Consider the following 27,026-nt stretch of genomic DNA (forward strand, 5'->3'; position numbering starts at 1 on the left):
ACGGTATTTAAGCGAAAGTTAGAGCATTAAAAGTATTGTATTCGTTGTTTTCGCTTACATCTTTTTGATGCATTTTTTAACTTGGTGCAGACTTGAACTGAACCATTAGATGAACCAAAACGACCAGATATGCATAAGAGATAAATGTTGACGGCTTCTGTTCTCATATGGATAAATTTGAGCCATTTCGGCTGCATATCTTCATTCTAATAAACGCACTTAGTAACAGCATTGCGCACTTCATTTTCTATCATTACAATTATCTGCAGGATCAGTCTGTGCTGGTATGGAAGTTGATGAATGTGAACGGTTTATTTTACTGCGTGTGCCATTTTGTGCATGAGGGTTAGAACCGAATTAACAAAACAGAGAGCAAATGAATCTAAATATTATTGCATGCCTAAGTGTTCAATAGATTAGATTTCATTACTATGCAGGATAATTCAAATTGGAATTTAGGGAATTTTGATTGAGATCAACTGCATTTGATTAGAGTGGCACAACTAATTCAATTGTAGAAATCAATTCAGTAACTGCGTTCTAATAAAATATGTAGAGGCAAATTTCAGCGCCTCACATTGGAACTCAACTTAACTCAATATTCACGATTTTCATCAGTTTAATAAATCGGCAGTACCTACATAGCAAAGGGGGCCTACGTACGGGCCTATCAATTAGCCTCAAAGCTACAATGAATAAAATATTTAGTGCATTGGTGCAGTTAATTTTGTTCGGAGTAAATAATGCAAGAGCAGTCACAGCCAACAAGAAATCGCATCAACGCATTTCATGCGCTGTGTAATGTGTTTAGAAATAACATGTTCGCTCAATGTAGTAGAGAGAGAGATGTAACATTATTTCCTGCTTAATCAAGCAAATTTTAATGCAGATAGAGCCATCTAAAGTAGGAAAATGTCCTGTATTTCCATTAATAATGAACGAGAGATAACATAAGATAATATGAAATTATGAATACATATTTTAGATTATGGAGTGTTCTTAGTATAAGCATTCAAGCTGTGAAAATGTTTCTTATAAAATTGTATAAGTGGGTTACGACTTTATATTACATGCTGTTAATGTTAATGTTTATGGATTATTAAAGTCAGGCAAATAAGCAAAAACTTTGTTGTATGTTGAAACTGGAAAAGGTCATTAACTCAGCTACATGTTTGTATAAAAATTGGAATGGGCAACAGGATTGGAATTGAATTATTAACTGAAAAGTCAAATTTGAGCTCTTGTGGTATTTTTAAATAATTCAGTTATCCCAAATATCAATATCGACTTTGTTGTCTCAGGCAGAAAAATTAGAGTTAAACAAATTCACAGAATAATTTCAAATAATTTAGACACTTTGCAAGTTTTTTGTTAATTAACTGCAAACTATATTTACTCGCATTGCGAATTTAATCATGTATATTAAAATAAACTTCACACATACAAGGTTTTAATTTGAAAACTTGCCACCGTTAATATCTTTCTTGCAGTTGAAAATATGAAAAATCGGAAAGACCCGTTAATTTTATTCCACGAAGTGAAATTTATAGCAAATAATAGAACAACACCCATATTTAACATACACGTAAAAGTATAATTTTATAATTTGCGTTTACCATTCAATATTCTATTAAATTACTTTTCATTTGTGAACCTTTAAACTTTTAAATACAATTTACAGACTAAACTAATCGTAAATGGAATAAAAATATTAATGCCTAGAATGTGTGCTGCTACATGATATTGCTCAAACTGACTTTAAATTAATATTTTTAGCATCCTTGTTTCAACCCCCTAGGGCGGGTAGATGACCCTCAGAATCTTAAATGAGGAAGAGGGTCAAGTGGCACATCATTTTAAAAGGCGTTCAATTCTCTTTACATTAGTTATTACTTTGTCACTTTTTGTCCAGCCCATTTGCCCATTGATTTATTGGTTTTCAGGTTAGTATTTACTAACCTGAAACTAAACGAAAATTTACTTCACTTCTGTTTTACTAGCAAAATAATAAAAAATAAAGTATCAAAAGAAATAATAAAAATAAACACTAAAGTGTGCAGTGGTTTGTTGTAATTTTTATTGATTACATCCTAAGTCTCAAGTCAGTCCTAAATCAGTTTGATCAATATCATGTAGCACACATTCTAGACATTAATATTTCTATTTCATTTACGATTTCGTTTATTGTGTAAACTGTATTTAAAAGTTTAAAGATTCCAAATGAAAAGTAATGTTGTAGAATACTGAATGGTATGAGTATCTTATAGTTTTACATGTATGTTCAATATTGGTATTGTTCGATTATCTGCAATAAAATCCACTCTGATAAACCATTGCAAATTGCAATTTATTGTTTCAAACCTACTGCCAATAGAAGCATTAAATATAGAACCCTTATTAAAAAAGTAAATACGTACGTGGATTCTACTATAACAGATTTATGCCTTTGTTGATCGATATGTGAACGATATATTAATACAGCAGCTCATATATAGCTAAAGCTGGTAATAAATGATCATCTGGATTCCAATTGGACAACAAAACTTTACTAATTTTCCTTATGGTGCAACTATTTGCATTATTTTCCTCAAAATAGATTGCAGCAATTGTAAGCGATATATGATTCAAAATATATACTTTAGATGTTAACGGCAATATAAAATGTGAATATACAGTGTGAATATCAAATAGAACGGAGTTTTTTCAGAAAGTTTTCCCAGCACGAGTTACTTGCATCTTCAGGTGTGGTTTGCGCGACAGCTTGCCCTGAACTGAGCTCTGTTTTGAGCTATGGTCGATACCGTTCAACCAAAATATGTATTTTTAGTAAAATAAGTTAATTATTCTAAGAAATCTTTCCATTTCTTAAGAACGATTAGTCAAAAATGACAAGTTACAAAGGACTACTATTCGATTTGAAATTTCACAAATATTGCAGAGACGAAATTCAGTTTCTCTATACAGATACCATATACAAATCACCTTCGACCATCAAACAAACCTATCTAAACAAAAAGAAGCAGTCACGTGCACTTTTTAAATATAAATGTACGTTTTAAGGCTTGCCATATTCATTTCAGTCATACCTAAAATAAAATGTCTTTCCGCATTAATTTAAATTAGATTGTGCAAAAGTATGCATTAATTTAATTGCACGTCTGATAAATATTTCACAAAATACCGCACTTCAACAGCTCTTTAGTAGAAACAAAAGTAAAACTATCTGGCTAAAACTAATTGTACGCGCATTTGAATTTGTTTGAAAACCAGACAAAATAACAAATTCCTGGTTTAAACGGTTAATTATTTTCATAATTAATAATGTGATAGTGCACGCGGCAAATGGCAACTCACAGTATTATGATTCAGCAGTATTGTAGCATGGCTTTGATTTGTGTATCGGGAAATAACATTTCGATATTTATGAGTCGACAAACTCGCCAACATTGAAAATAAATATATGAACTTGAATAGAACGTGCTTTGTACTCTACAAAAAGAGGAAAACTTCTCAATGAAACAAAGCAAATCATTTAACATAACGATTAAATTTTCCTGGGGAAACGGTTGCGCTGTCGTAAAACGTCTGCTGCAAGGCAATTACATAAATAGTTGATTTTTTTGAGCTAACTTTGAATTCCTTTTACTTTCAATTTAGTTTTTTTTGACGTTCTACTGAAACTTCTGATCTATTTTCACATAGTTTGCACATTATTTGAAACAGTTTAATAAAATCAAGGCAAATAGGGCAGCTTTTATTTTTTGATTTATGAAATATTAATTCTTAAATAAATGTTCGAGAATTCAAGTTTTTCAGTCTTAGAATGTTGGCGAAAGTAATAAATTGCCGGTTGTCAGAGAATATGCCAAGATTTCAAATCCTGTTTATTTTCCGGATATTCTCGATATCCATACGGCTTTGATATCAGAATTTGTCGTGTAATTTCCGAAACGTATTAGTTTAACGAAAAAACATACTTTTCTTGCTACCAATCAGGATTACATTTTCAAAGTATAATGGGGGCTGATCAATTTTTATAAAAAGCATTAACAGAGCACGATATGAATTTGATTTTACTTCCAGGTGTTCAGTAAATTATCGAAAATTCCTTGTAGGAATAGGCTTTATGCAAAAATACTACTTCAACGGCAAGGTGAACACAACTGCTACCGTCATTTGTCAGGGAGTGATAGTCAAACTTAAATCATACATTCTCCTCGCTTCTGGCATAGAAATGCAGCAAATTTAATTAAATTGAGCTTAGCTTCTCGGATCTTAGCTGGTTATGCAGAATAATCTATATATCTGCTATTTAGCCAAATACATCATGCAAATAGAATTTGCAGGGTAATGTTACCTCCAGGTTAGGGTATATTATAGCCAGTTAAATCTCCACAAACCTTGCTTAAAGTCAGGTACCACCTTAGTGTGCGAAACTCGTGATACTCATTATCCTATGTAAATATTTACCCAGTTAGGCATGATAAGGTCAAAAGATCAGATATGAATTATTAATTCAGTCTGGCTTTACCCTTCATAATACCTTTGGCTACTACATTGCTTAAATTGTGCAATTCAATTTTATTATCGCTTCATTCTATATTTGCAAACTTGATCTTGTCTAGATTTTCTCCTAACTGGAAAGTAGTGTCTGCATTTTGTAATTTCAGTATCTATATTTCGCCATGTGTACTCTTGAAATGTTAGAGGCAATTCGCATTTGATAAGCTATCCATCAAAGTCACTGGCAGGCGCTAGCATTTGGAAACCCTGATCGAAATATTTCATTCGAAAACTGAAAGCGTTTTGAACAAGTTTTTGTATTTTTGCCAAAGAGAGGGTTTATTTATCCAGATTTAAAAGATTTCGTCTAAATATATCGATGTTTAAGTGAGCATTTGCGAATGCGAATCTTAATTTATTTAATTAAATCTCGGTCAACAGTTATTCATATTTAAAAAAGCAGTTTCCAGGACTCAAAAGTTCACGTTTAACAAAAATAAACGAATGGTGAAAGGTCAAGTAACAGATATGAAAGTAAGCATAAAAGTTTCTCGAATTCCCATTTTCGCAAGAAAAATTGCCACATTTCAAGTGATATTCTATCATTTTCGCAATCAGTCACTTAAGTAAAACCTAATAAATTTGTCAGTGGGAAAGTCAAATAAATTAGATCGTGAAATCGAGAAAGTTTGTAGTAGGATTACTTAAGTTTGACGCTAAAAGTTAGACCCAACATTATTTTATTTCAGTTGAGGAAAAACTACATTCAAATTGGATTTGAAAGAATATATTAATCCAAGTCCGGCTGAAACTTTATTGAATTTCAATTAGGGAACGTTTGAGCTTAAACATGCTGAGAATTGAAATGGCAAGTAACCTAATTTAGTTGAAAAGGCTAGACCCTGCGGCTGCGGAAAGTCAAATATTAATAATTTACAAGGTGAATTTCACGACAGGACGACGTCTTCTATTCTTTCAATAAATTAGTACATCCAATATAGCCCGTAGATTTGAAGCAAAACAGCAGAAGGATAGTGAGAACGGAATAAGAGAACTGACACCAGAGGAGAGCAAGATAAGTTGAATTACGTCACATTCAGCAACTTGGAAAGTAGTTGAATTAATATTCGATGAGCAATTTATCATTTATTTCGTTAACTACTAATTCTGATTGTTTTGGAAACAATTAAGAACATTTCAGAAAAGGTTGGCAAAAAGCAAGACTGGAAAAATAAAGAGGAAGCAGGTACCGTTTCCGGCTCATATTCTTCGCGTTCTGTTGATCGACTGCGGACAGTAAAAAACGGGTTTAAATGGGATTTATCTTGCTGGTCCACGTTCATTAGAGATTTACGGAATAATTAATTGTTTCCCGATAATGAATTGGAACTAAAATGTGTCCCTTTGACGTGGAAACAGAGCGTCCTATTGCAAACGACCTTTATGCACGGATGGCTAATTTTTTTAATTAATTTCGGAGCGGTAATTTATTCGCCTCTCTCAGTCATATTTTATGCAATATGGCTACTGAAATATCGTCTCTATTAACTAAAAGATATAGGAGCAGAGTGGAATGGCATTTTAGTTCCAGGACTCACAACCTTCCGCCACAAGATTTAAACTAGCTATTTATTTTAATATGTGAGCAGTTATGTTCGAATGCTACGAATATTCGCTCAAAACATTCCTCTGTGAAAATACCGGAGCAAAAATTGATGCGCTGTGCACTGCTAATTTTATTGCGTATCAACATGCTTAGGTATCTATGCCTGTTTGCAGTTTTCCGCCATAGTAATTTTCCCAGAAGTATGTTAGGGCACAATCGAGTTATGAAAAATAACATTAAAAGGGCTGAACTACATACCATAACTTTATTAACATGTTCTTTGATAAATTCATTCATTACCATTCTAGGGCCAAATACAATTCTAGAGTCAAAAGCTTCGTTGTGAGGCCAATATTCTGTTCGTATCCATTATAGTATTTACGCGTTTCGGGAAATCTAACTAGAAGTTGGATATGGAATACCGTATTCTGCTGTTTCGTTTGGTAGTCCTTGTCTCAAGTGAAAATTGAAAAATTTCCTCGCAGAGGGCCCGGAATTAAACACGTAAAACATAAAACAGTTGCATGTTTTGAAGTCAGCATCTCCAGAACTAGTTTCTAGTGAAAAATTCTTGAGACTTGAGCAGCGCATTCCCAACCCACAATATTTTCATTTATATTTCCCAAAGATTTGAACATCGGCCAATAAGTGTATTCTATAGTGTATTTTGATGAAATGTACCGTGCACCATAAAATAGAGAAAAAATATTTTTTTTTCTTAGGGAAAAATTCATTTGGGTTATTAACTTAACGTACTTATAAACTGCGTAATCTTTAGTCTAAAGTAAATACTTTAAAATGCTGTCGTTAGGTGGGAAACGTTTTTCTAAGGTCTTAGTTATGTCGATTTTCTAGTTAGTAGTAAATCGTATAAATAGGTACCTGTTTGCATACGAAAACCCATAAAACAGCCAATCGCAACGCTAATAAATCATTTGCCTAATAAACTTATCTATACAGCCCTATTTTTTAAGGTATCGATTTTAAGTTAATGACTCTTGGACAGGTAATAAATCTTCTGTTGAAGCTTACTATATGTTAAGCACAAGTCTATTTTGAATTTTCATTAATAATGGTTTTTCACAGAGTTTGTATTAAAATGGAAATTTTGTTAGACAATTTTAGAGTTTACGGCGCTAGGTGATATATATATACTGTGAACATAAATCACTATGCTTCTGTGTAGCGAAGATCCTCTTATTATTAAAAATGATATATTATTGAACGCCATTGGTCAAAAATGCAATAAACGTAGCGACAAACTTGTATTTGCGATTTGTAAAAAGCAGTTTTAGAAAACTTCAGTTTTTATGCTTGCCATTTATAGAATCTTTTCGGATATCTGACAGCAATAAATTATTGATGTTGCCATGATGTAATGAAATAAAAAAATAACAGAAAATTAGCCGTTTAGTAACCCTCAATGTATGTACAGATTTCGACAATATGCGATGCATTTATATACCCATAGATCTTAAAATCAGTTTAATTCTATTCAAGGGGGCGTTAGCCCATGTGAAAATATACAGAGATCCACGGATGGCTGCCGAACAATGTAAAACGGATTTCCAGGTTTGTTTTATTGTTAGTATTAATAGCGTAGCAATTATAACTGAAACGAATTCATCATTTATTAGCATTACAAAGTTGATTGTACGTGAAAATGACAAGTTATAAAACAATTGTCATCAAATGATTTATCTATAATTTAGTTGTTGTTGCAGAATCTAGCTGACCGGTTTTATTTCAGAATCGCTCGGTTATGCGTTTCAGCAAAAAAAATCAGCAAAATGTGATTAATGCATTTTGAAATACTTTCTTTTATCATTAGTTTTTTGTTCTCGTATCCAGCTAATTGTTACACAACATATATGTTGTACACCAATGTAAACACAATATTTTGGGCATATAATTCTCACTAACAGCGAAAGGATTTGTATGTATTATTATCATCGAAATTAAGCTAAAGTAACTTACCTTAATTACTTAACTTAACTTTGGAAAATTGGACATTTTTCATTAACGACTAAGAGCAGTTTTCTCAGCTGCAAGTTTTCGTCATTAGTAAAAAAATTTTTAACAACCTAATGTTTTAGGTGAAACTACGTAATCAAGAAAGGCCATTTGAAAATACTTTTGCCCTCATGTGTTCATTTGATCGTACACGTACAGCTTTTGGAATTATAACTCCTTATGCAAAGACGGAAAATCCGGAAAATTAAATTAGAATCTAAGATTGAGCAACTAAGTTAGAAAAATATCATACTTTCTTGATTTCTGCGTGAAAAAAGGTTTTAAGATGAGACGAGTAACAGCTGAATCCTGTCATCGTATACCTACGGACACTAATCTCCTGTGAAATTTCTTCGCTTTTTAAAGAGATTTTTTACACTGGGCAGCAGAAAAGTTATCCGGTAAACCTTCCGTAGTCAAATTCACAAAAATCTGAACTTACAAATTTGTAAAAAGCATTTGCAAGCTGCGAATTTGCTCCCCTATGACAAATGATAAAAATAGATCAAAAGGTTACCGAAAAGAGGTAACTGACAGAAAACGTGGAAGCAACAAAGTCTTCAGGTAATAGCATCCTGAAAAAAGCATGAAAAGCACTAAGAAAGCTTATAAAGAAACATAAAAAAGACTACGAGAATATTTGTAAATTCTTGAGTAACTGAGTTTGATTAATTTCCACATAATGCCGAAATTTCCAAACTTTCACTGGCCGTTGGTAATAAGTCTACAAAAACGTTTCTTCCATCGTTTCAACATTATTTTGAACAAAAAAACCTTAGACAAAGTGCCTAAATTGAACAGAGCACGATCGCATAAACATACTTTTAAAAGTCTAAAGGGGTGAAAAGGTAGACAAATTATTCATGGCAATAAAGCTGCGGAAAGCCCTCAATATAAATTACAGTTTTTCTATTGAAATTCCCATTTTACCGTAACGCATACGTGCAAATTTGATTCAAATCCGTTGAGACCATATTTGAACCCCATCCATTATATTAACCCATATAACAGCCTTAGAAAGAAAGTTAGTTTTCAATATTATGCTATCGCGAAAATAAATGGTGTTCGTAAAGGATTCTAGATTTGTTGATTTAGACAAAAACATCTACACAATATTTCTCAGAAAAAAAAACAAACAATCCATCAAATAATATTTCAGACTATACACTGCTTAAAACGCACAAGGCATGATATACAAGAAAGCTATTTCGTATATATATCTATACTGTGGTTCACATTTAAAATTGGTAGAATGTCTCGAGTGTAAGTTTAAATCACTTATTAACCAAGTTTGGTTTTTAATCGAAATGTTTTCAAATATTTATGCGATTATTGAAAATATATTTTTATTTTTCATATCCCCATATTTTGTCATTTGCTATACGTTAAACCTCTTTTGTAATTAAAAACCGCAAAAGTTCCTGTTACGTCGGGTTTTTCCGGTACATCCCTTTGTATGGCCGGTTTTGTTAAAAGCTCTGGCTGAATAGTAATATAATTGATATGTTCCGGCGATTATTTCGTACAAACCTCTTTTAGAATTAAAATAAACAATACCTATCACAATCAACTTGCATAATCCGTTTTACAGATTTCACTGCTCTGATTTCTTTCCTTTCTGATTTCTTATTTTAACAAATTTTCATCTACTTACTAATATTATTTTAATGATGTTTTTTTTACTAGGATATTACTGTCTTGCACGACGCGGATTTAGATAATAGTTTAGAGAATAACGTAAGTCGTTTTAATGAATTTCTACTACTAACATTTAACCCATGCATCAATAAAGTTATCCAGATTTCAATATGCCCCATCAAGAAAAACTACTTGAAAGGCAATTACTAACATTCAGATGGATATGATAAAATTTTTGAAAACTCAGCAACTATTTTAAACTCCAACATTCATAAATGCATATTTTTAATTTAAACAGCATATAAAAGAATATGTTTTAAAGGTACATGCATGTGTACGTATACCGACGTAGACTTCGATGTATTATTTATTATCTTTCTTTTATTTGTATTTCACTCTTTACTTTTGCTTACTAAAATATTTTTATGCTGTGTTAATTTTGTATGTTTTAATTTTTATTTTTATTTTGTTAGGAAGTTGAAGAAGACGAGTTTAGTAATGACATAAACAGTTATGTAAGTAAAAAATAGTTATTCTGATATTCAACTAACACATCTAACCAAATAATAAATAATATAGTCTTACAATATATTGATAAGTTTTCGTCTCAATATTATTAATTATTAAGTAATGCTGTATATCAATTCTAATTCAAAATAGTTAAAATAATTATACCAATCGACCACGTAACCAACTTTTTGAAATTTTCACATGATAATAACATACTTTTATTTTAATTCATAAATGTTTGTCACTACTGCTAAGGCTGAAAGGTAACTTTTATTAATGGCAAACGCAATTTGCACACCTCCAGTCCTCTGTTTCAACTCAAACTTGCATAGGCCGGTGAAACCGTGGACCATAAAAATCGCATTTCGTAGAAGCGGATTTATTGAAAATCTCTCGTACTGCTTGAAGGGTAGTAAAATTGTAATTTCATCGGTTCTAAAACCGCCATACCAGAATGGTGGTAGATTTTAGAGTGTGTCATAAAATCCACCTCGGCAAATCCACTATAAAATGTACACCGCACTTCAAAATTATTGATTTATGTATGCAAACTCTACTTAGTCGTTGGAATATGAAGTCATATGGCGCTTAGTTTATGTCTTCTGGAACCGCTCACTAACGGAATAAGCAAAAGATTATGACGAGTATTTTTTTTAAATGTATAGCTTAGAAAATTTAATTATGGATGGAATGACTGATAATTACACAATTGCATTAAATCAGCTTTAGTAATACGCAAAACAGTTGCAAAACATGAGATTATAGGAAATTCATATACAATTATACCCCAGATACTTTGTGAATGTCTTTCGAAAATCTACTTACTTGACGATTTTACGAAAACGATTTAGCGTTCAACCACGAAATATTATGACGGCTGGTTGATAAAGCGAATTTTACGAAATCTTTTCAAAATTGCTTTTCTGTTTTCCATATCAAATCAATTCACCAATCGAAATTTTAAATATTCGCCTCTGAGTTTCTGCTAAATTTAATACACGAGCGCAATAAAGAAAACGTTGTAGTTTTTCCGTCAAAAAAACAGTTTTTCCAAAACCGAAACAATTTAATTTGAAGCAATGTTTCAACACAGAAGAAAAATATTATTTAGGGCGATAGATCAAAGATCAGCGAGACATACTTTAAACAAAATACGACAAAATGTAAATATATAAATCATGCATTCCGAATTTCGTTTGGCTCTTGAACGGAAAAATTGGCAGTAATAAATGAGAACATTGCTTTTTTTTTACCAAACGCAGTGAAAATGAAATTAATGAAAAGCCTCACAAACGTTGCTCCCGAATAGGAGAAGCATCCCTTCTCGGAAAAAGTTTATTTTTCATATTATAAAAATAATTTAAACTTCACATTGTATTGGAAAAATCGTTTAATTCCCATTGCAGGAAATGTCAGATGTAAAAGGAATTTTCCAGTTTCTAAACGATATTAGACCCTCATTTGTTAACTTTCAAATTATATTTTAAAGGGGTTCTTATTGAGGTTTTCTCATTTGAGTTTTTGGACAATAAAAAACACAACAATCATCTTGACAACATTTATCCGATTAAGTACCACTTTTACCATTTTTGACTGTGCATTGAAATTATAAGTCTCAACTCCCTCTCTGCGGTTTGGAAATTTTAGGTTTAATTTAAGCCGCTTATATTTTGTCTCGCTCAAACTCTCCTTTGCCGAAGCTTAACCTTCGAAAGTCCAGAAAAGTCAGACAAGCAGATTTATTGAAAATCATTTGTATACTCTGTGCAGCATCGTAAAATTTTTATTTCATCGGCTTTAAAACCACTTACCGGTATGGAGGAACTGTTTAATAAGGTTTGTCGAAAAATCTACGTAGCAAATCCTCTGTGAAGTATGCACATATCCAGGCAATTAGATTGTGGATTGTGCATTAATTGCGGGAACTTCGTATATAGCTATAGTTTTATGTAAAATTTACATAAGTTAAAATATGTTTACTGGCTTTTCCATCATGCGTATTTGATTTTTTAATTAAAATTATGTTGCAGTTATTCGCAGAATGAAAAGTAATGTAATGAGCTATATTTATTTTTTTTCTAATTTAAGTTAGTACAAAAATCAAGGCAATTAATTGCCTATTCCCTGATTTCTTTGATATGTAAAAAATTGTCAATTCTTTTTTACTGCTAATTTGGTATGTGACTAGCCCATAATCGGTCCATATGGTGGGCACAATAACGTCGCTTTGGACAACATGAAAATTATTTCAGTAAATTAATAATTGGCAGAAATTAAACACTTTCCGTAACCACTAAAATAACAACTGATTTATAACTAAAAACTAGAAACTTGTAAACTAAGAAGTAGGCTAGTAGAATGTATTACATCAAGTTTCAGCAAAATTGCATTGAAAAAAAGCATATGCCCATGTAGATAATAGCTGGGCACCAAATTGGATGTAAATTATGAAATGATTGGAAACCAAATATTGTGACCACGTTTTTGTTTACGATTAATCAACATTTAATAGTGTTTTAAACAATCCTGGTAGCTGAAGATTAAAACTTTAAAAAATTTGAGCTTCTAAAATTTTCACAAAACTTTTTATCATGTGTTTTGATAGCTCTGATATCTAACGATAATTCCTAAGAAAACGTCGGTATTGACCCCCTTGTAATTGGGCAATTATGCAATTATATTTTGCAGTAGGTAGTTTTTTACATTAGACAAGACACGGAAAAATCTCCATGGAATAGGAAATGACATAAATAAAATTAACTTACCACAAGGTACGTTCTGGCGCAGTATATTTCTTCATCCTGTAACAAAAAGTGTTGGCTTTAACATAGCAGTGATTTTCCGCAATTTCCTATGGTCGCGTCAGACGTAAGAACAGTATTAAACTTGTTTGATTAGGTATAAAAGTTAGCCTTATATTTAGATCAATTTCAAAAACTGCAAACATAATAAAGCAGCAACCGCAGTGAAACGTTGCAATATGTAAATACTATTCCCTTAACATCAAACTTCAGTTAAACAATAATAATTATTGTATAACATTTACGGTGAGTTGGACGAAGTTGCTTATTAACCTATTTTATATATGTCTGTTCCAACTGTATTAAGCGCAAATATGGAAAATCAGACAACGAAGCTCTCATTTCCAGCCGCATTTAATATTTATTCGTACGTTTGCAGGTGGAACGAACAGATTACCCCCCTTTCCGTAGAGAAGACCCCGATGGCCTGGGGACATTTCCGCCGCCACCGCCCCCGCCAGACGGTAAGGGCTGTTTGTGCGGTGCCAACGAAAACTGTTGTAATTTTATTTTTAACGATTTGCAAGCAGCAGGAAGGTATAGAAACGAGAAAGGCGAAAGAGGGCCACGGGTAAGTTATTGATAAGAATTGTAAAAGATAGTAAAAGGGAAGAATAAGAGGTGAAACTGTGCAAAGGCGCAGGCACTACCCCAGAACGATGTGGAATAGATAAATTTATCAAACCCTGTAATTAGATTACTGTCAAATATTTATGAGAAGTTCCGAGACACGTCCACTGTAAGTTAAGAAAAGACATTCTGCACCATCAAAATTCCAACCCTCCAATGCGAAAATTAGGACTAAATTAAGTTCATATCACATTTAAAATGTTGAAACTTAGCAAAAACCATTGTGTGTTTTGAACTAAATTAACCTTAAACTTTAATCAACCGGTTTTTACTTCAACGAAACATTAAGTTTCATTAAGAAAATGTTTTAGACTGATATTGATAAAATATGGTCCAAAATCTGATACAATTCACGAACTTTGCAAATGGCCAAAAGTACAAATATCTGCGGCACAGTATCTGTGACTTCAGAAGAAAGGCGATTATGAAATGGCGTGCTCTAATCATACACGCACAGTGATAATTAGAGTTATTAAAATTTACCCTTGGTCTAATACCTGGTTTGCAGTGTAATAATTTCCATAATTTCTCTGCGATAACACGGCTACTCGCTTTGTACCAATTTTCAGCTACGGTGTGCTATAATTAAAACAACTTTAATAAAATATGACGGTTATATTACAGTACTTCCGGATTCGGTCTGTTTTCGATTGAGTTGCAATAGCCGCAATATTTCAGAAATGGACCGATTTTAGCGGAAACTGGGACGGCTTGAGTGTCCAGATTGATATAAAGCCATTGTTTTAGGCAACATTTAACCAGCTTAGTTGACCCTGTCGAGTAGCTTTAAAACATTACCCGTTTGCCATTGTGGAAAATGGCGAAGAATTCTTATTATTGCCTGTACAGAATCATCTGATGTTCTAGCAACATAAATAAGGTCTATCGCAGTTAATTCAACCTATAAGACCAGTACAAATTTTTTAAAATAATCTTGCATTTGACTGAATAAAAATTGGAAGCAAGCAAACATATTTAATTGTTGACCGATCATTCGTTTGAAGAATTTCGATGTTTGTTAAAAGGTGCGTTTTGTATTACATTCAAAGCTTTATCAAACGACGAAAATGCTCAAGTACACTTACTACTATTTCATCAATCCACATATCAAATGTTTCGTTTTCCTTTTTGTATTCCTTGAAACGTTAAGTAAAGCAAAAAATCTAAATTTACAAATCGAATCATCAAAATCAACTTGAACATTTTGATTTCAAGTTAACGCCAAAACAACTCCTGAATTAAAAAAGAAGACAAGTTTTTTAGAATGTCTAGACTCATAAATCAAACGGTCTGGCTCAAAGTTTCTTCTAACGTTTAAAGAGCTTAATTAGGATTTGCATGGCAGTAACCGCTAATAAGAAACTCTATCACACAATTTAACAGAACGCATATAAATTCCTTATACCAAGAAGAAGTGAATCACTGATATTCTGAGTAATTGGGGCTTATTTACTGTAATTAATGTTTTCTTTAGTTGGGCAATCAATAAATTCTAACCCATCCTCCATTTAGTTGCACAATTTGGTATTTCACTTTTTTCCTCTTGAGTTGGTGTTCGTCTGCACTTGATTGGTCACATTTGTTGTTAAGACCGTATTACTTATTAAATTTAACTCAGTTTTTCCAACTGGTTGATTATTGGTACACAAATGTCCAATCATGGCAAGATCAAATCATCATAATCATCATCAAATCAAGCATCAGATCAATGATCAAGATCACATTTGTTTTACGAACTTTATATATAATTTGGTAACGTTCTCTTGGTCATCTGCCAATACTTAGGTGTCGTCTGCTTATTGTACGTTGTTGATATTTTTTATTAAAGAACACGTTTTCATCACCTCTTTGAAGAATAGGGTTTGAATGCATTTTGAAAAGAATGAGGGAACAACCTCTCTTTAAATATCCATGATATTTGATATTTGCTCCTCAATATTGACTGTTTCACTATATCACTATATGAGCACTTATGTCGTTTCCCGAGTTACTACAATATTTCGAGAACCAAATTCAGTTTCTCTCATCATTTCTTTGCGGTTTTGTGTACCAGGCGCTCTTTCATCAACGGCGTTAAACTTGGGTCGTCATTCAAAATATCTTATATACATAGATTAATTTTTACGCTTTTAACTTGACCTTTATTCTTAAAAGCAAATTGCCATGTATGGATTCGACTGAATTCCCGCTTATCCCCTCCTCAATTTCCTTATGTAAGTTTACAAGATGATATCGCTCATTCAGTTCTTCTGTGTCCTTACATCCTTGATGCGTTATTTTGATTTTTGCGCTGGTTTTATGTCATTTATTGTTGGTGATTAAAACTGCAAACTTTCTAAATAAGACATAAAAATCTCTTTTTCCCAAGAAACTTTCAAATTCTTAAAATCCACAAGAAAATTGTCCCCAGTCGTATTTTAAGACGAAAATTGGAATGAGAAAGATGTTATTTTAGGGCATACACCTTAATACTAATGTATACATCATATTATTTGTTTGTGTCATTTACCAATATGCGCTTTTCTTTCATTTGATCTTAACAGCCCGGGATGTTAAATAAAATCGGGACTACGTGCCCACTAAAAGATATTCCATGAAAAACCGCATATCTGGAATTGCAATCATTTTGCGTAGATCTCCCAAATGAGATTTACAAATGGTCATACAATGTCAGCATAGTGGGACGTGCTCGGATTGGATTATCCCAATATCCAATGCATATAAGGTTTCCAGCCTTTAATTTGGCTCTTTTTGCTGTACTTCAATTTGTAGCCGTCATGATCACTCGACTTTTGATTATGCATTGCCATATAAAGCTTTGCCGGGAAACGGAAGGAAATTACTCGCACAGAAATTTCGATGCAATTCTGCATTCTGCGCCGTATCGGTAGCATGTTCTTTTGTGATTTTTTAATTCATACGGCTGACAGGGTCTATTATCGTATGTTTCATAATTTTCCTTTAGTGCAGATCCACTATTGGAAAATAGGTACCTTTTTAGTGGTGTTCATAAAACCATATTTAATTAAATTTTATACTTTATCATAGCACCATTGTGCATCCGACTGACCTAATTTATATTCAACATAAATATAGCGTCTGGAGCACCAAGACATCCTAATTTTGCCCGCGTATTATAAAAGCAATTTCTTGTCAATAAGTAACTTATTTCGGCTTAATCTTTTCATATTAGGTCCAGTCATTGTATATTTTATTATTCAATTTTAGTGCGTTTATTACCTAGATACAATTTTTAGTTCATCTAGTGGACGCATAGAAATGCAGATTAAGACGGCTCCCAAGTAGAATACTGAAATAAAATACATTCCAGTCGGTTTACAGCTTCTAAAGGTTTTTCCCAAACATGAAAGCCGTCACGTGTTTAAAGCAGATCCTGCCAATTCAATGAGGACGATTTGGGTCATTTTGACTAAAAGCAGTAACAATCATTTGAATAGCTTTGAGGCAATCAATAGACTTTGTATCACTATTCTTATTTGAACAAATAAATATATTTTTGAACACCAATGACTGTCCTTCCTCCTAGCAAAATATTGTCATATTGGTTTTCATCTGGACTATAATTAGAGTATCACTTGTAGTTACACTTCAACCAAGACCTATATGCATAAATCGCGAATGTGACACAATTTTAACCGATACAAACTAACAAACCTATTTTAGAGTATAAAATTATCAATGCGATATAGAGTATTTCGTAAGCAATCAATATCGCAAAGGTTGTTTTTACAGCTTCAAATGATTTAATCTTTCATAAATTTCTGATAAATTTGCAATACGAAAACACCTCGCTCTGGAAGCAATAAAATGAAATATGGATATGAAAAGCAAGTCCTTTCAGTGCAAACCGCTAGGAGCCTTTGTTTTGACATCAGAATAAATAGAAACGTATTGTAAATAATAAATTCTTACTCAGCCCAAAATTATTAATATTCTTACTTGCTCGGGCGCAAACCTTCCAATGTCTGCAGGTCTCGCTTTTGTTGTTGCTTGAGCGCTCTGGCTGTTTTTTGTGCAAAGAATGGGAACAAAGGTCTTGCTTTAGAAATTATTTATCTTAACCACAATTGTTTGCTTTAGTGCTAGATTACTTACTACGGCACGAGTTGATTTGGATAATAACGCCTTTGGCTATATACGTGGAAATAGATTTCATAATATTCAAATAACTACAAAAACGTTTGCAAATGATTATGTTGTCAGAATATGTATAAATATGCAAGAAACTGATTTGCATCCTTTACGTTCAAAATCTGTATTAGCTGCACTTTCCAGAGAAGAGCTTTTCATTTTAAAAAATACATTAAGCAAAAACTCAATTGCGAAACAACAAACCAAAGAGAAAATATCGATATTGCGCCTCGAAGCGGGATATTGCTTGTTTTTATTTTAGATATGCATGAATTGAACGTTAAAGTATACACTCAAGTGATTTTACAGATATTGACGAAACTTTCCGAATATGCGTTCAAACTTACGTGAAATTCCTTTGTTACTCGAGCCATGTGATGTTTGTCAAATCTGCAACAAGTAGGCGGATATGAGCTTTTTCGTATTTTTATTCCATTCGGGCTTCAAGCAAGAAATATGGTTTAATATACATTTTTCCCCCAATAAATATGGTAAAACAACAGGGCATTCATTTCGTATCAAATGAGATGTTATTGAAATATAAATTTTGAATGTTTACAACTGTAGTAGTGCCTGCGTTTTGTCAAAAGCTTTGAACAAATGTGCGGGTCGTTTTTAGATACAAATTTTGTAGAATCCCGATCAGTATTAAACAGATAATTGTCTTCTTTGGCAGGGACCACCCGGAGAATCCATTCGAGGACCTCCAGGACCCCCGGGGCCAGCAGGCCTACCAGGACTAGCTGGTCCAGAGGTAAGCACAAAATTCTTAAAAAATATACTTGGCGACTATTTCTTATGTTTTGTGGCAAGAGTAAATAACTAACGCAAACTAAACCACTTAAATCAGACAATGTAATTTAAATTTTCAAAATTTAATTATTTGTAATTCATAAAAGAAAACGTGATAGTTTCTTGGTTTTTTCACTTTTCCTAGACGCAGCCCCCAGTATAACTCTATCTAATTAAAATTTCACAAATTAAAAGAATTTTCAACTGGCAACATCGTCATTTGATCATAAAAACCATGAAACTATAAAAAAGTAGAATAAAAATACTGCAGAATCACACAAAGAATTGAATAAAGTGAATGCCATTCATTTTCTATTTAGTCGGGTTTTATAAATACTTGACTGAGCAAAGCTCTGAATTAAAACGTGTACTGAAACGTGCTTTTGACTTCTCTCAATAGAAAAAGCCACATCACGGTTGAAACTAAAGTAGAGCTACACGCTACAAAGTGATGAAAAGATTAAATGTGCATCTCGGTTTTTTTTTAAGTTAAATGAGACAGCAGTGAATTAAACAAGCTCGCATAAAAATATTGTTGTTAATCTACTCTTGACTGTGTGCTCTTTTCTTTCAGAACACATGTACCTGCAATGCTACATCCATACTTAGTTCAATTGGAATCAGCCTTCCATATTCTCCACCCCTCCCGGCACTCTCAGGAAAAGAAGGCACTCCTGGAATACCGGGAGTACCGGGGAGGCCGGGAGAAAAAGGCTTGATGGGTCCGAGAGGCGAAAAAGGAGAAAGAGGTTTGCATCAGTGCACATTCGTCATTAAGATTATTCTATAAAACATACAACAGCAATACTTTCTTTATGCTACTACCCTAAGCAATTACATATACAATTTTCACCTGCCTAGTAAACCGAGCAAAGAAAAGACACCAAATAGTTGTGAGTACTGGGAAAGCAAAAAGGATAAAGCACTTCAGAGGTCTGACGTACAAAAACAAATAAGTCTTCACGCTGCGGTGGAGCAGTTTTCAAAGCGAAAAAAACGGTAGAGTATTGAAAAACAATTTAAGTTTGCTTTATAAAAACATGTAAATTCGAAAAACTTTTTGTTAAGGAATTACAGGGCGTTTAAATTTAGCTTAAAGGAAATCAAATTAACTATTTGTTACCAATCGGCTGTGGATATTAAACCGAAATTTTGTAAGCGATACCTGCAAACGATCGAGCAAACTTTGAGATAAAATCTTTATTTTTTGTTTTGTCAGTGGCGTCTCTGATGACAATTCAATGGATGTTTATAGGAAAAAATAATACGCCGCTGCTTTTGCATAAAATAAAAATTCAGTTTCAGACAAGAGCTTTTGAGTTTTCAATCATTTAATGAAACTGTAATATAATAAAATAACAAATTCGACATCGTGTTATTAAACAGTTTACTGCAGATGATGCTCTTATTTTTTTCTTTTAAAACATCCATTAACGTGTTAGTTCGGATACCACTGACTAACAAAAAAAATATTACAAAATGTGCTCCCGCAGTGGCAGTTAGCGCATGCAAGTTTTCGTTTAAATAGCCAAAGCCGTTTGGAAACAATGAAGAAATCTGACTTTCTTAAGCCAAACTTAAACACCCTATATTTTCTTAACGACGCGTTTTTTTCAAATATAGTTTATATTGCAAATTAATATTGTTTTTCGATTTTCTAAGGTTCCCTTAATTTTACGCGTGGAAAACTGGACCACCGTGTAAAGCGACAAAAATACATACGTATTCACTTGAAAACCGCAAGACATTATTGGCAAACGTAAAAGACTAAATGGAAGAACATATGCAAACGCACTGACAACAAATCGCGCTGATATTAATTACCAAAATTAAATACCGCTAGAACCCACTGCACAACTCCTCAAATCAAATTCAACTGAATTCACCAAACTAACACTTAACTGACCTTAACATATGTAACAAACAACTATAAATACAAAAAAATTAGGAGAGAAAAGGATAACTGGACCATAGATAAAATGCAGGACAATTATTCAGTTATGAAGATAAATGTGAATGTCTATAAAACATAATTATTGCAGGTGACAGGGGGGCTCCAGGGCCGCCAGGTCCGCCCGGGCCAAGAGGCGAACAGGGAAAAGATGGAGTCGCTGGACCACCAGGACCACCTGGCCCCAGCGGACCTCCAGGTCCAACAGAAATTGATGATGTTAATGTAAGTTCACTTTTCGCATTCCACTCTATAATCATTTGGATTATTTATTACATTCCTTGTTGATGTTCAAGCGATCTCCAGACGTTAATGCTTGTGTATCAAGTCCCGAACTTTTTAAGAAATTAAATTAAGAACTTGAGGTCGCACGAAATTATATTAAGATTTTAAATATTTTGAAAAGCTACTGAATGGGCTTTGAAGCATAAGCTAAGTAGACTACATAGATACATGCAAGGGTAATATTTAATGGATACATTAGTTTGTTTTTTAATTTCAGGTAAATGACTTGAATAAGGTAAGATATTGTTGTAAATGCATGATGTAGCCAACAATAAAGACCTTTCGTATTTGAACCATTAAATAATACAAAATTTATCTTCTTGATAATGATTTTCAATAAAAAAGTGACTTTCTATACTTAAAAGTTTTTTTGGGATATAAGGAATTTAGTTTATTTATTAAAACTGTTAACAACTTGTTAAAAACATTACACATGGCATGACAATTGACTATGAAATTCTTAATAAATTAATTTTATGAGATTTGCGTTGCTGCAAAGCTGTCGATATCAATTCCTTCAATTCAAATTTGTCCCATTTCTTCAGGCATTTTACAGGAAAAATGGAAGAACTGTTTTGAATGTTCACGTATTTTACCTCTACACGTCGTAAATAAATCTACCGCATATCCGTAATAAAATTAATTGGTATCTACTGCTATTTTCAGACTTATTATTCCTATTAAGTTATTTGTACCTTTTTAACAGATTTTTACCTTTCTTCGTGGTAATACAAATAACACATTCATGCTTGTATAATGCTACAAAAACCAACTATGTTTAAATTTTTTTGCTAATTTGAAAAAATTCCTTGCAATCCTTTGTAGCGTGCTTTTTTTAAATTTCAACACAAAGGGAATTTTCAAAATCCACCAAATCATGCAAATATTCAAGAGATCAGGATGTACCGTTCAGTTCAGTTCAACATCATTTCTGCCAGACAAATACAAACGGGCTGAACCATCGATAGAATTTAATACATTTACTATTCAAGTACGCTTTGAAAAAACGTTTGCAATGCATACAATTTTACCAATTTAACCAAATGCTGGAATGCCATATTCGTATTCCCTAAATGTGTATTAAAATGTCATAGACAATTTCCATGTACGATATACAAATCAATAAAGTCTATTATGCAATATGTTAATGCACATGTCCACGTTGTCGGACGTCCGATTGAAGCTTCAATCAGTTACAAGCAAATTCCATCTTCAATGCGAAATGCGAATGTCCTGCTTACCCTTTGTGATCCTGTCCCCACCAGTTTTATAGCAGCAGCAATCCGAACTGTAATATCCTTCGATATTGGCGTAATAAATATTTTTTAAATCTGATTTGGAGCATCCGGCATTCAAGTAATTGCCTTGTTTTAACGTAAAGCCGAAATCCTCTTTTTAATTAGACCAATAAATAATAATAATATTATTTTAATAAAATAAATGTACCAAGTAATAAAGCTATAAGTAAGGAAACTAACGATACTTGAACAGATCAGCAAATTTATATTTAAAAGATTTCGGATATATCGTTTTCAGGAAAAGCACCAGCTTACTGTACAATATATTTAAGCACTAAAACATTTGGTAAAAAGGTGAAATTGCTATGCTGCCATTAAGATTTGCACTTATGTGCCAAAATAAATACGTGCACCATTTGGTAACCGAGAACCAATCTATTTCCTCTAATGGAAGCCAATAAAAGCCAGATAATTCTCCGCTTTAAAAGGCTGCAGTTTAAATAATTACTTTAAAAGGGTCAATATTTTTCGCTATCCGTTTCCCTGTTCCAATAGCTCGAGGGAAATTATTAACAATTAATAGAAATCGATTCTATGCGCTGTAGTAGACTCCCTATAGAATATTCAAGATATGATGAACCCATTGGATGGCCCCGATTATAATACTAGAAGTAGACGTCGTTACTACGTATTCAAGGAAATTTCCGGCGGCTGATAAAAAGAGCTCAATTGAGTGAAATATAATAATTTGGCAAGCTTGACCCAAAGACCAAAGTTTTTAATTGCAAGAACAAACGAACAAGATCCGAAAAAATACACTGGGTATAAATGCTTCATCTTTAGCACCTTTCCATTTATACCCGCAAACTGCGGTTGGCCTGTCTTCGGTCGTGACCCATTCCATATTCCAATTACAGAACCCGAATTAGCTACGAATAACAATGTAGTTAACGAAGCGTTCCCTCGACAATTTTTGGGATTCGTCTCTTACTGATACGAGAGTTTATCGTTCTGCCTTGTTCCAATCATATCTATTGTTGGGAAACAAAAATGTGTTCAGGTCGAAAAAATATTTAATTCAATTAATTAAACGCATAAAAATGAAGTTTCAGAAGAAGGAAACATTGTTTTTTTTTTCGAAATTGTATAACTCTTTAACCACTTATCGGGGGTAATTGCATAAGTGCTTCAAAATTACCGATAATTTTGCATGAAAGCTTGTTGTCTAAAAACTGCATGAGTTTATTTTCATATTGTGGCGAAAAAGCCCGACTCCGAAGGAGGAGGGATTTTTCTTTCCAATGTGAAAATAAACGAATGCAGTTTTTACAAGACAACAAGCTCGAATGCAAAATTATCTGTTAATTTTGATGCACGAGTGTAATTTTTATGAATATTTCCTCAGTAAACAAAGTTAATGTGGATTCATTTTATTTCTATTATATTTTATTACACTTTTAATTTTATTACTTATGTTTATTAAATATAATTTGAATATCTTAGGATGTCAGGAAGACATTTTATGTCTAATTCAACACGAAAAGACTGAAGAAAATATTTTTTGGAAACCATGCAATTATCGTTGAGTGATAATTGCACACTGTGCAATTACCGCTGTAATTTTTCGATAATTGCACACTTCAAACGGAGAGATTATCATACGAAGGAAATATTCAGAGTAAGAAGTACCGAGCCCGGACCGAACATGATAATCACGTAAAAAAGTGGGGAGGAACCACGTAAAATAGACGTCGGCCCAACTGAAAGTCACCCTTTTGGCCACAGCAAATTCACGTCTATAAACGACATACGTGGACGTCACAAAACATTCAAACTTAAAAGTGCGTTTTTCAAAAGTGTACAATACGGTTAAAGAACAGTATATTAAACGAAATAAACCAATATGAACGTTCTAAGAAGCACATATTTAATTCATATATTTAATTCATATATTTAAAAGCAATAGTTTAAAGAATGAAACGGCAAAACCTAAATCAAGGCAAATGCACACAAATATGTCATAACGGATACACAGAAAATTACCTTAAAGAACGGACTAGGAAATTGGAGAAACAAACTGGAAATGCCACAACAAAGTAGCGTAATAATCCCGTGATTTGACCTAAGTTCTTGGTTAGTTATCCTCATTCAATGTATTCATATCTTAGAACTTAGAATCAATAATCGATAGTTTTTCGCTTAATTATATCAGACTTTATTACAGGCTCGGTAGTAAGGGACTCTATCTGATTAAGTTAGGTAGACAAATTTAAACGAAATGTTTTGTCGGGTATACAATTTAATTTTCGCCCGTTTTAACCAATAATCCTTAAAGCATCATTCGGCACGCCATTTCCCATAGTAGCATGCTGCACAAGCGAGCAATGCCTCTATCTATACGTATAACTTATGATTCATGTCACGGAATATTTGTGTCGTCTTGGACTAATGGAAACGTTTAATGAGCAATGGAACTGAAAGCTCCTGTCTGGTTCAGTTAGTTGTTAAATGATCACACCTTTACTCATAAGATTAAGCAATTGAGATAATATAAAAACGAGTTGGCTTTTAATGTGATATAAACTAATAACCCAAACATCGAAAAAGTTTCAATAAATCCCTATACAAGATAGAAAGAACCGTTTTCGATTAACAACTTTTCCAAGGGACTTCGCCTACCTACAGGATATTCAACTCATTGAAAGCAGTAGTTTCAATAAAGCTTGGTTAAAAACCAAAAAAACGATTATGAAACGGCAGCAAATATATCATCAGTGAGCCGCCTCTGTTAATTGACAAATTGATATGCGCTTCAATAATAAAAAGCTAAATAGCTCTGTTTAGCCATCAGCAAAAGATATAACAGTAAAATCGTCCTTTTAATGTCCAGATTAGGGAAATCCTCGTTTAAATTGACCGCTATGTAAACTAAATAGAGACCACTCCGAACAACATACAAAATTGATAGTAAATTAAAACGCTAAAATCGTAGTAAAGCGAATGCGAAGTGGTCTAGGTAATTTTATTTTCATGATATCCGGTACAAAGCAGGGCCGCAACTCTAGATAGAACTAGCTGAAAAATGTTACAGTTTAACTCTAAACAGAGTTTGCATGCAAATGTTGGGTTAAATTCTCGCTATTTGTTTCATCTTGTTATACATCAATCTGTAATTTAACTGAAATTGACGGAAAAATAGTCAAACCGTGAATTTTCGACTGAACATCCAACATATACAGTGTAATGATTATCAGATGAAAACATGTTTATGTAAGTTAAGTAAACCGCACAAGCCCTGTGCATCTAATTACGATTTATGAGACCGAAACATTCTATCAATAAACTTCACTGAACCTCAGAAAGTTGCTGTCCGCTAAAGCATCACCTCAGAAAGGAAATCGTTTTTATTAGTAGTAACAAATTGGAACGACGGCAAAACTAGTTTAGTTAAATTATTCAGTATTAATTTATATTAGTATCAGTTTAAAAACTAGGAGGGACTGTGCTTTTGATTATTTGCGGATGCATGCAATTTTCACATTGCAGACCTACTGCTCTATACAGATTTTAAATGATTATTATTTTTTAAACGTAACATTTTTTTTAAATTGATTAACTTTTTCCAAGACAAACACACAATTTCATGCGTAAATAAATTAGCTGTTTTCATATATTAGTTAAAGGGTTATCGACATACCATATTTTAATTTAGCTTCTCTGGAAGTTAATTCGCTGCTAGGTTTACGCATGTACCCAAAAATATAAACCAAAGTTAATAGTTCTTCCATAAATCCCTTATGGTATTCTGGTTGTAACAGTTTTCACTTTTTTCAGTTCATTGACTGTTTGGTCAACTGTAATCAGAATAAAATTATATTTCCGCAAACATTATAAAATTTTCAATATTCGTTATCAAAATATGCTTCAGTTTAAGTACAGTTCTTACTATTTATAATATAATGGTGGGTAGTAACATGACCGCTCAAAAATAACCGATTATTTTCACGAAATCTTGCTTATACCCCCCAAGAGTCTGCAGAACCAAAAGAATTTTAATCAAAATTATCGCGAGCAAACCCACAAGAGCTTGAAAATTACCGATAACATTCATTAGAACTTGTTTATAATTCCATGCTCCTCAAGAGATTCACTGAATTGAATTTATGCAAGTTTAAATAAAATTATGTGTGAAGAAAAAGTTTTGAACTTTGTATAAAAAAAGTTTCCGCATAGAAACTTGCTACTTTTTATCATAAAACGTATCAACGTTACCTCAATTTTAGCGTGGAGATAAAAAAAAATAACTTTTTGGGATTTCCAAATAGTATTCACTTATTTTTCGGCGTCATTCCGCTGGAGGTGTTGTCTGACGCTGTTGTAGGAGTACAGAAAAAATAGTAAAAGAAATTAATTGTTATTAAAAACTGAGAAATTTGCAAAAAGCTATATCAGAAATACGGCAGCAATGTTTTTCAAGGTAATCTGCCTAATTAACATTGCGCAAATACCTGTGGTTTTTACTGAATACTAAATACCAGACTGATAATAAAGTAGACAAGGATAAACGGTAAATTCAACACGATTTGTTGACGAAATGTCAACCTGTTCTCATAACCTCGAATATTGGTGTTTAAAAATAAACCATAGAACACCAAACATTCGAATGGTTAACTCCAAACAAGCTAGTGCCTGTGTAATCTCCTTATTATCCACTCTGATCAAGCAGCTTCTCGTATTCAGTTAATTAACTCCTGCTTCATTTGTATCTCCTTGTGCTGTGTGTATCGTACAAACGCGGTAGGAATGTATCCCTTCCTCGGTATTTATTTGGTGCTTGGGAAAGTGTCAGTTATTGTGCTCTGAGTGCCCCTGGAAGGCCCTGATTCGGTTATGTCCAATACGTGTTC

The 27,026-nt window shown here is 32.9% G+C and overlaps 1 protein-coding gene and 1 long non-coding RNA gene across 8 annotated transcripts in view; one reads left to right on the forward strand and one right to left on the reverse strand.

Moving 5' to 3' along the window:
* LOC109534506 (collagen alpha-1(XVIII) chain) overlaps positions 1–27,026 on the forward strand; it is a 180,217-nt gene that overhangs the window by 83,633 nt on the left and 69,558 nt on the right. For 2 of the 7 annotated variants that reach the window (XM_048669107.1, XM_048669103.1), the window contains exons 3-10: positions 7,610–7,681; positions 9,809–9,859; positions 10,234–10,275; positions 13,451–13,642; positions 18,530–18,607; positions 19,220–19,394; positions 20,688–20,821; positions 21,099–21,116. In XM_048669107.1, coding sequence (XP_048525064.1) covers positions 7,610–7,681; positions 9,809–9,859; positions 10,234–10,275; positions 13,451–13,642; positions 18,530–18,607; positions 19,220–19,394; positions 20,688–20,821; positions 21,099–21,116 — 762 coding nt within the window. The remainder of the gene's footprint in view (positions 1–7,609; positions 7,682–9,808; positions 9,860–10,233; positions 10,276–13,450; positions 13,643–18,529; positions 18,608–19,219; positions 19,395–20,687; positions 20,822–21,098; positions 21,117–27,026) is intronic. The other 5 variants (XM_048669106.1, XM_048669104.1, XM_048669105.1 and 2 more) reach the window with 5 other exon arrangements.
* Positions 13,032–27,026, reverse strand: part of LOC125505389 — a 111,286-nt gene continuing 97,291 nt past the window's right edge. The window contains exons 3-4 of the long non-coding RNA XR_007282145.1: positions 18,201–18,243; positions 13,032–13,071 (exon numbers count right to left, since the gene is read on the reverse strand). This is a non-coding gene — a long non-coding RNA (uncharacterized LOC125505389). The remainder of the gene's footprint in view (positions 13,072–18,200; positions 18,244–27,026) is intronic.

Source organism: Dendroctonus ponderosae, unplaced genomic scaffold (assembly GCF_020466585.1).
Source record: "Dendroctonus ponderosae isolate FM_Combo_2020 unplaced genomic scaffold, Dpon_F_20191213v2 Dpon_F_20191213_8, whole genome shotgun sequence".
Lineage (NCBI taxonomy): Eukaryota > Metazoa > Arthropoda > Insecta > Coleoptera > Curculionidae > Dendroctonus > Dendroctonus ponderosae.